The sequence below is a fragment of the Cariama cristata genome, unplaced genomic scaffold (genome assembly GCF_000690535.1).
Source record: "Cariama cristata isolate BGI_N322 unplaced genomic scaffold, ASM69053v1 scaffold22181, whole genome shotgun sequence".
In the NCBI taxonomy this organism is placed as follows: Eukaryota; Metazoa; Chordata; class Aves; order Cariamiformes; family Cariamidae; genus Cariama; species Cariama cristata.
Window position 1 is genome coordinate 40,192 of NW_009600271.1, and position 10,927 is coordinate 51,118.

Sequence of the window (10,927 nt, forward strand, 5' to 3'; positions counted from 1 at the left end):
CCAACATTAGTACTTTGCCAATGACAATGATAATGGCTGAAAAGTTTAACAGGTGTTCTGTTATATAGCTCTTTTGTGCCTTTGGATAATAAAAATAGCTTGCTGAAGATTTTAGAGTGGAACTACATGTTGTAGTAAGTGGAGAAAATTATGATGTAACTGATACTTTTATGACCCCTTTAATATCCCAATGCTCCTTACAAGTTATCTTTCTTAGTTGTTATCTTATCGCTGCTTGTGTGGTAGACCGTTTTGGTTGTGTTTACTGTCATCATGTGTTGTTAGCCATGGGAAAAAAAGGAGGAATATTACCTCAAACTGGACTTATAGACTTGAAGAGTTAATGTAATTACTTTCCATTTATCTCTCTAACATAATGCCAACTTTGTTTTTCAGAGCCATGGTGTCATGGAAAGGGATATACTTTGTACTTGCACTATTCTTGGGAAGTTTTTTTGGAAGTATATTCATGCTTGGTCCTTTTCTACCTTTGATGTTTATCTCACCGGCCTGGTATCGCTGGATCACCGATTGCGTTGTGGCCACGTGGCTCACGCTCCCAGTGGTAAGTTGCAGTTTGAGCTAAGTTCTGGGCAACTGTTTGTAATCCCATGATTTAGTTTGCTCACTGATGCTTTTCATTTTATTTTATTTTTTTTAGGTTTTTTAAGCTTTTGTCAAAACAAACCTTAACACACTTACTCTCTGTGGAGACTTAGGTTTTAGCTCAGTGTTGCAGATTGTGTGCCTGTCTTCAATCCTCCTCTTCTTTCACAGTTTAATTTATATGTAAACCAATGCCATGTCTTAATTGTACTCTTGAAAAGGTCTCTTTGACATCTCCATCCAGTGTCAGTTAGAGGCCGATCAGAGAAGAGGAGGTGAAGCACTAGTAAGCAGGAGGGTTTTTTTTAAATTGCAAACTTCCTAAATGAGTTGTCTTATAAACTCTTCCTTTCGACTGTGCTCCAACTATCTAATTAGGAAAATTATTCACTGTCTGGTACATTGTTGCTGACCTTCACTCTTCTCTTACTTAATCCTCTTAGAATTTAGTCCTTGTAGTTGAATTAGAGATAAATGCTTTCAGGTGAAAAAGAACTTCCCCTAGAAATGAAGTCTTCCTTGCTTATAATGCATCAACTTTATAGCTATAGGAGTCTGGAAATCAATAACAAAGCTCTTCCCTGGATTGTTCCTGAGCAAAGGCAGTATGTATGGGATCTGTCTCTTCATCTTTTCTCTAAAGATCAAAGGATTTTGTTCCTCTAGGCCTTTAAAGATTTGTTTAACTTTTTCTGAAATAAAATGCTATATTGGTGTGCAAAAATACATATCTTGTGGCATAAAGGAAGATTTATCTTTATTTCATATCAAATAGTTTCTTTCTCTGTTTGTCTTGTGTGTGTTAAAGGCGTGTGAGCTGTTTCATGTTCTAAAACTTTTGTCCTTTTCATCATTACTAAATGCGATGAAATTAGGAGGGAAGAAATAATTACCAGTAAAGGGAACAGAGGGATTGTTATTTCTTGTCCTGATGAAATTTAACTGGGTACTGATAGTGTCACAAAATCAACCCCTGCTCTGTTTGTCTCCCAATTTTTCTAAAAATTGCAAACTCCCCAAAATCAAATAGTGGTCTTTTATTTGATTAGCTGCCTGGGCTTTATAATTCTGGAATATTACAACTAGTTTGTGATAACTTTTGCAGTCTAGACGTTTGTTTTCAGTGCATACTGGACCTAAATCAAAATAAGTTGAATATTTTTGTGAAAAGGATTGTCTTGTAAGAAACTTGGGGATTTAGGTTCAGGAGAGGGATCTCAAAAAAAAATTTTGCACCCAACATTTTTGAGACTTAGACCTTGTCTGCTTTAGATTTCTGTCCTTACGCTTATGCCATTCTTAGTCAGGAGAAGCCAAGTGCTTGGGTTTGTGTCTCCAAACAGTAAGCTAATGTTGGACCAGTTTGACTCCAGCAGAGAAGCTCTGACCCTACCCTCTGTGATGCAAGAAACTTCCACCTTCCTCACTCCTCTGACACATTATTTCCTTTCTAGCAGAGTCAGCGGGATGGGACAGTGAGGTGGGTCTTAACTGTTTTGGTTTAGTTTGGCTTATACTAGCATTAGGATATGTAGAACGGGACATTGATCATTATGATGTTTAACTAGATGTTAAATATGTAATAAGATCCTTATTAAATTATCAAAAAAAGGCGGCTTCTTTCTTTTCTGAAAAGATAACTGTTTACTGTTTTGAGCTATACGACCTGTTCTGCTTTTGCAGTGGTCCATAGTACTCTTGACAGCAACACCTGTGCCAGAACTATAGTGAGCTGAGTTAGTAATAGTATTGATATTTGGCACGTTTTCGTTCTGAGATATCAAGCCATTTGCGATTGTGAGAACATCATTCTGGTTTTACAGGTGACTTAAACTGAGAAATTTGTGTTCTTTGAGGTTCTGTGGCACAGAGGTGGCAGAAATATGAGCAGAACAGAAAGTTGATTTACTTCCTAGAGCTCTGTTTCAACCCCCATACATTGTTCTTTTTCTATATTTTTCTGGAGGAAGAATGGGGAAGAGAAGGTAAGAAGGTAATTTGAAGTGCTTCCTTTTTTTATGTTAAGGCCAAATGTTAAGTTTATTCCTCTAGCTGTCCAATTGTATTTTGATGGTTTCTTTTTCTGTACTAACAGAGTTGGACAGTGTATTGCCAGTAGCCCTGACCTTAGGGCCTCAAGTCATACCTCTAGGTAACACCTGTTGTCTGCCTCTGTTTCTTGGGATTTTGTACCTTTCCACTGTGTTTCCACTAGCCATTAAAAGGTTGCAAGGCACACCAGCATTCAGACATCCATATTTTCAAATTATTTTCCTGGTCTTTTGCTGCAACCAACCAGAACTCCTCCATACACTTCCCTGCGTGATTTGGGAATGGTCATGGGTCAGAAACAATTTTTGACAGGCAATTTGGATGTGATGTGAACATGGCCAGAGCACGCTGTTGGGTTCTGATGTTATATACAACTAGTCTAGTTATATGTTTATGGTCCAACTGTCCAGGTTCTGAAACCAGATCCTATTAAACTTGCTATGTAGCTCTTGCCTGCTTTTTCCTTCTGATAAACAGCTGACCTATGATTGATAACTTGACCCTTCAGACCCACATATAGTGGGTAAAGTAAGAAACATCTTCTAGATGGGAACTTAAAGCATCAGTGACTGTTTAGGCAGAATGGAGACAGCTGTTGACTCAGCCTCTTGTTTGTGTCCTTCCAAGTTTGGGGCTTATTCCACGCTCTGGGATGGCACTTCGTAGATGACTGTGTACCAACGTTTGGTGGTTCATGCTTTTTGCTAATTTTGAGGTGGAGGCCCAGGCTTCAAGGTAACACTGTAGAGCTGTACAGACTTAGGTCTACATCACCGTACTGCGTTCAAGCTGGTTTGGGATTTCTGTCTCTCAGCTGTTCTTTCGGCCATTAGGTTCTAGCCATTTTGGCAGATGGAAGTCAAGCACAAACACGTTGACCATTGAGACCCAAGCAGAATGCAAGGCAACTTCTGATGCCTTCCAAGCCCTGACAATATTGAACAATAAATTATTTGTGCAGCCAGTCTCTGCTTAGATTACCTACCAAGTTATTGTCCATATTGATTCCCTTACTTCTATTCCTACATAACAGTATTCTCAGAAAAACAGGGAAAAGTAAATTTAACGTTGGGCATTAAGTGTAAAAGAGTGCTTTTTAAGAAGTACTCTTTAATCATTGTTTCCTCTTCCATTAAACAGCTGACTGTTAGTGTGGAAAAGCTGGCTGCTTTATTAGAAAACAGTCAGAAGTTTGTTTGTGAGTAAGTGAAATGGTATAATTCAAATTAATTTTTATTGCTAATGGGCTCATGCTTTTCTTCTGGGAATAAAGCCATAATATTGAAATATTATTTCTAGGCCCTGCTGGAAATGGTGTTTGGTGCCAAGGTGGTTGTCACTGGTGATGGATTTGTTCCTGGAGAAAGGAGTGTCATTATCATGAACCATCGCACACGGATGGACTGGATGTTCCTGTGGAACTGCCTGCTGCGATACAGCTACCTCAGACTTGAAAAAATCTGTCTCAAATCCAGTCTCAAAAGCATTCCAGGATTTGGTAGGTCACTAATCCCTTTAACTTGAAAGGAAAATGTGTTTAAATTTTGCCCAGCACTGTTCATACCCTGTTAAATGACCTAGGTTCAAATTCTGTTTCAGTATTTTTAAAAAAACTTGTGTAAAATATGTGGCATATTGAGCGATTAAACCATAAATCTTCTGGAGGACTCCTGGACCACATGCTTAAGCATTTCTTTTTACAGATACTACATGTGTTGCTGTTGCTTATAGGTAAAAATATTTCTGCTTTACGTAGTGAAAGCACTTTTTCAAAATTGTGAAAAAAGATTGAGTCTTTTCAAAGTCTCTTTCAACACTTTGTTTTTGGTGCTGTTTCACCCCACATTGCAAATGCTCTCATCAGGCTTCTTTCTTCATTATCCAATTTATTGAAAAGATTAAAAAAAGAAAAAAAGCCCTGTAGATAATTGCACATACTCAAGAGACATCATTTCAAATAGGCCAAAAATTGTCACACAAGTAGTTTCTGAATAAATAAGCAGACTTATCTGAAATAAAAGCATCTCTTTGCATTTTATTTATCTCTTAGATTTATTTACTGTTTTATACGAAACTAACTTGGGCAGGATATGCGTCAATTTTCTGATGTCGAAAGTGTAACCTTATTTATGGTTCACTTTTGTCAGGCCATTTATCTGAACAGATAATTTTGGCAGGTCTCCATATGGAGGAACTCTCATGCTGTTGTGCTCTTACTGCGTTCACTTGCTGGGCCCTTGGTCCTCTTAAGTAAGAGCTGCAGCTAGGTAACATACTTTTTTCCTTAACAGTCAAACATCAAGGTCAATTTTATTTGACAAAAGACATCTCTTTTAATGTTACAGGAAATGAGAAAATGCGTATTGAGATAAATGTTTTATCTTCATAATACAGCAGAGATGCTTTGAAATCTTGAAATCAGCTGCAAATGAAACTTTTTAAAGCAATGATGGAAGATGGAATTGGTATAGTCTGGAAGATTCATAGGTTTATCTCTTCAAAAGCAGCATATGTATATTTTTTTTTGTAACAAAACGTTTGTATATATGCTAGTTAATGCCTTTAAAATTGTAAGGTCAGCTCCAGGAGCTTGGATGCTATGTTATGCTTGGCAAAATTTGGTTTCTGAAAGGGTGTCCAGAATTATTTAGAGGTTGATTAAATTCTTTTTTTAAGTTCAGTACCATGCATAAACTGAGCACATCTAATAGATTTGATGAGTAGGCTCAGGCAGATGGAGCTGTGGCTGGTCAATGTTAGCAGACCATGATGTCATCTTTGTTCATAGTCTGACATAGTATCTTAGGCTACTAATGAAATTCTGGGCTCCTACTCCACTTTGTGGGCTGTGGTGGTAAAGGTGGCTCAGGCAGACATTTATTCCTGTTGTTTGCGTTGCAGGATGACAATTGCTGGCAGTAGATTGGGTGCCTGGATCTGTAGTGTTGTAAACCACTATTTATATGTCAGATCCCTAAACACCCTCCGCAATATATGGGCTTTGAGTACTTTGGTTGCAATGTGGTGAATTTTAGCTTATTTTTTAGTAGACTGTTAATCTTGTGTTAGTCACAGGAGAGGAATCCAGCTAAACTATGTCCTTCACTCAAGCCATAATTTGATAATCTAAAATCATAAATGCTCAACTTCTATTCTACCTCAGTATATATGAAAAGAGGCCTTAGAAATGTGTTTCCATGTTCAGTCAGCCTGTGTTTTAGGTGGCAGATTCTTGCAAAAATACAGTATTCTGTATAGCCACGTAATTAGGGGAGAGTTGGAAAGTGTGAAACTCTTGGATGAAATGAAGATTGATGGAAAAGATTTCATCATGAATCAGTATGACGTTTGGTGGTGCAGTGATATAGCAGAAAACGCTGTCCAAAGTGGACAGCCCTGAATCTGATCAGTAGGAGTAGAATTTCTCCTGCTTATCTCTGATGGCCCTGCTGTGTTATGTGGTAGGCTTTTAATAGGTGTTTGTCGGGTGTTGTGTTTGTTAAATCGTGTCCAGTGGTTTCACGTAAGTTTTGTTTATTTTACGAGCTTGTAAAGGCAAGAAGATAACTTGGAAATCAACTGGACAGTTTCAGTGCACTGCAGCTAGAGTTGATACTTTAGATATTGGTCATTTAAGGTATAATATTTGTGGAAATTAAAACAACTACTTTCATCATCTTTCAGTTTCATCTTTTCATATATTTATATGAATTAGTTGTACATAGTCAAAAGTATAGGATTATGGAAATATTGTTATATTGGCTAAATGTAACTTCTAATAAATCTTTGCCTAATGGCAATTTTGCTTTGAGAAATATTTGAATGAATATACTGTATTGCTTTCAGTGAGAATTTTTCTGATCTTTCAAATAAATTTTTTTACAAGCATTTAAGGTAAAATTACGTGTGAGAAGATTTATAATGCAACCCTTTAATTTCCATGTTGCTGAAAAGCCTTGTGAGTGTTAAACATCGCACTTTTGTTATAAGTACTATCCCAGTTGGGGTGTAAAAATAGGTCTGTGAGAGATTATACTGATCCAAGTGGTATATGTGGTAGGTGAAGGGCAAAACTTGGAATGCAAATAGATCCAGAGTCCTTGTCGCCCCCTTTGTAGGTTAAAAGTGTAAAGGTATCAGATTTAATGAGTCTGTATTACAAGTAGGCAGTTATTTTCTAGTTAATTATAATTAAAATCAGAGGAGTCAGTATTTCAAGGAGAAGCACTGAGTCACTTATCTAGTTCTTAAGTTATTAATTCTTTGCATTCCAGTGTATGAAAAAACTTTAAATTGATGAAAGGTGAGCCTTAAAAAAAGAAGCCCAAATTAAAACAGATGGTCCTTTCTTCCTGGAACCGTGGCTTTGGCTTGATAAATTGTGTGCAGTAAAGTTTTCAAAAAGAGGTATTACATTTCAGTAATCTCAATTTCAGAAACATTCTTGCAGCGTTTTGGTACCACTTGCCAAAGCTAGCGTCTCGAGGGAGCACTACTTTGCTCTGAGCTGTTGCTGCAGTTTCTCATCTGACATCATCAGAAACTACTGACACATTCTGCAGTGTCAGTTTTCAAGGAGAATTTCTAATGGCATTGACAGTTTCCTGCATAGTCTGACAAGATAGGACTTCTCTACAGTACTCGTAATAGATATGTACAATTTATATTCTCACCTATTCTTAATAAGGAATAGCATCGGAAGTGATACAGATTATGACGCAGTTGTGTTCAGCATATGCTGTGGAATACATACTGTTTGAGTAGGTACCAAGGAACATACACAGTAGTGTCAGATGACCAGATAATCACTAGAAGTTAGTTGCATCCTTTTAATTTTTTATCTTAATAGTTTCATTTGTAAAAGTCGTCTTGTGATATGAACCAGTAAGACTTCACTGGAAGTAGAGTTGTATTTTAATGATGGACAATTCGCATGTGTTGTTTTAAATAGGATTTTAATTATCAGCAGGCTTGCAGTAATATTTGGATTTTAGTGGTTAAAAATGCCTCAACATCTACATGAAAAATAAATTAAAATTTGGGTTTAATTTGAGGACTATCAGATAAGTTGATGGAAAAATGACAGAAGGTAACCAAAGGGGTTAGTGTCAGCGTGTGGCTGCTATGTAAGATAATATTCACCCTGGTTTTGCTTTAATGCAGATGGAAAAGGTAAATAACACCGTAACCCAGTGTACAAATGTAAAGTGTGCAGGTACTGCTGGCACCACTGATGGGCATATCTTGAAGACTTAGCATTTTTAAGAAGGCTTACTGAGACTGCTAAAGCAGAGAATTATAACTGGAGTGGATTGAGGCAGGAACAGGTTAGGAAAGGACAAGGTGATAAAGGAAAAACGAGAATAAGCAAAGCTGGCTAACCTGGAGTAGTTAGGAGCAGAGATAACCAGGTAACTGTCCAGATCTTCATCTCTATATTCAGGTTATTCTGTGACTAGCGTTGCTCTTGGAGACTGCAAGATATAGGAGCTTTCTAGTTGCTTTTCGCACGTTCAGTCACTCGTGTTGTAGCTCTCCAAGGCTCAAGTTAGGTTCAGCCCTTGTTGTATTAAGTGCCAGGGGAACAAAAAGGACTTGTGCTCTATTTCAGCACTGGGCTTAGCCCCGCCAATCTTTTACTGCACATCAGTTGATCCATTATAGCTGTCCATGTGTGCGAGCTGTGCCTGAAGCAAATTCAAAGTCATTTGAGTCATCTTCATTTTCAATGAAGCAGGGCAAAACAACTCAAATTATCCTGCCTTTGCCACAGGCTAAAAGCATGCACACCAACAGCTATGACGGATCAGCTACCATGAAGTAAAATATTGGTGTCTCTAAGGCTAGAAAATTTTAACAACTTAACTCAATTGGAGTATAGTTAAAGCAGCACGCTGCGGGGAATCTGTATGCGTTTGTATTGGCATGGAAGTGTTTGTGCTGCCACAGCTACTTCCGTGGGTAGGGATAGAAACACTTCAGCATAAAGTGTCTTTGTTCAGGTTATTCCTGGATTTGCATTCAAATTCTTACCAGCAGAGCATACTGGTTTAAAAAATTGAAAGTGTAACCTACTGAACTTTCTATTATAGCTCATGCCTCAAGTATCTTCGTTATGTTAAAATAGGCTAAAATGAGACTTTTGAGGAGCTGTGACATTTTGTCTTCTAGCAATTCAATTATGAGCTGCCAGACTTAATTACCTTAGAGTTGTTATCCTATGTGATTTTTAAAGTAGAAGTTGAAAAGTATTTCCTTAATGGAAAGCACAATTGTTATTCTAATGGTTGTTTATGGTGAAGACAGATAGGCCAGACTCTCTTTAAGTTGTGAGGGAAGGATTATACTTCGAAGCAAAAATGCAACTTAATTTGCCTATAGCTCTACATGCATTTTTTTGTGGGGAAGAAAAGATTTAGGTGCCTGTTTCCCAGCTGACTCTCATTGTTCGATAATCCAGGAAAGACATAATAGGAATATTTTTCAGATGAATGCCACAAATTCTCCCAAGTCTGTCAGAGGGGAGAAAAAAAATTAGCATATATTCCATTTAAACTTTCCTTATCCTTTTTGTGTAATATGGACTCCAGCCTCTCTCTGCCCCCTTTGCCTTTCCAAAACACACACCAGAAGAGTCTGAGAGTGCAGAGCAAGAAAGTCCCACCGTTATGGGACCACAGTGCAGAGATGCAACCGGAGACATTAATTAGGTCCTCTTCTGCCACCTTGCCAGGCAGCTTGTCACCGGTCCTTTCTCTGCTCTCAACTTTCATGGTCCTCCCACAAGGAAATAGAGCATCTGAAGAGGATGCAGGCCTACCGAAAAGGTATTGGGTTGTAAAACCTCTCACCGTTCCTGACTTGCAGTAAAGATGACACATCCACTCGTGCTGTACCCTGCCATTTTCAGATCCATTTCTTTAGGTCTTTTCACTTCCCTGGGATCTAACAGCCAGAAGTGATTTCTTTATTGCCTTTGGAGATACTGGAATGACATGGGGCTTTTCTCCAGCTAAGTATTGGGCAAGTCTTTTTTTAATACTTAGGTTTTCGTGTACTATTTCACTGTATTGAAGTATTTTTAAAATGCATTAGAAAAAAACAACTTTCCAGCCATCCTAGAGGTTTAAGCCTTTGCTTTAGTTTGCTCTGCTCTTCAGTAATGTTATATTGATTTTACACAGTACATCAAATTTGAAGTGTTATTTTAGGATGGATATTGTAACTGAATAGGTTTAACGTTCCTTAACGGCATTTATAGCATTTTAGCACAAAAATTTTGTGTAAGTAGCATTCAAACAATAGTAGAGTTAATCATCTGATTTTCCATATTCTCTGAAAATGACATAATTTAGGAAATGGAATGAATATTTAAGCATGAAGTGTCCAAATAGCATCTTTTTGATCCATGATTAAGGGATTGAATGTTGAAAGAATACTTTCCCAGAGCTTTCCAGAGTATCCACCTCTGTCTGGATATATCCTGCTACTGCTGTCATGATTTTTTCCTATGTATTTCCACACTTTGTGTGTGTGCATTGGCTGAGAGACCAGTCCTTCAGTGAAATATCCTTTCTAGAAGGTTTCACACTGAAATTTTCACAGCTAAGACATAGGCCACTGTTTCTGGCTAGCTTTTTGACAACATTGCATTGTTACTGCCCTGACAAGTAAATCTTGTACTGTAAACATTGTTTGAAGAAGCTTCTAATTGCATTATAAATAAATAATAAGCTAAAGCAGAGGTTTCTACTGGCACATACTGTATTCTCCCACAAGAGAATGAAGCGGGGCAAAGGAAATATAGAAAGTTTCCTTTACCTGAACATGACTTAAATATAAAATTTAGTATATTTTGATACTGAAACAAATGCATGAGGACTGTGGGGAAATCAGAGGTAAAACTGATCAGAGCAAGATCAGAATATTTTTCTTTTTTTTTAGTTACTTTAAAATTCTGTGTTTCCAACTGTTTGTCCACTGAAGTTGTTTTAGTAAGAAAAAAGGTTTAAGTTCCGCCTATATTGAAAGAGATGATATTCTGTCCAAGGAAAAAGTAGACTATGTGGTGTATACATGTATGAAATATATGGTCTGAACATGACCATAAAAAAAAATTTAGAACATATTTAAAGTAATGTATGTCAAGGCAATAGCGAAAGCATACCAGTGTTAAATAGGCACCTTACAAATAGATTGAATCAGATGAATAAATAGACTGAGTCAGATGTTTCACTATAAAATTAGGAGTGCTACTGTGAATCTATAT

The 10,927-nt window shown here is 37.4% G+C and overlaps 1 protein-coding gene across 1 annotated transcript in view; it reads left to right on the forward strand.

Annotated features, from left to right (window-relative positions):
* Window positions 1-400: 400 nt before the first annotated feature.
* The window catches only part of LCLAT1 (lysocardiolipin acyltransferase 1), a 75,964-nt gene continuing 65,437 nt past the window's right edge, over window positions 401-10,927 (forward strand). The window contains exons 1-2 of the mRNA XM_009709979.1: window positions 401-565; window positions 3,958-4,156. Coding sequence (XP_009708281.1) covers window positions 401-565; window positions 3,958-4,156 — 364 coding nt within the window. The remainder of the gene's footprint in view (window positions 566-3,957; window positions 4,157-10,927) is intronic.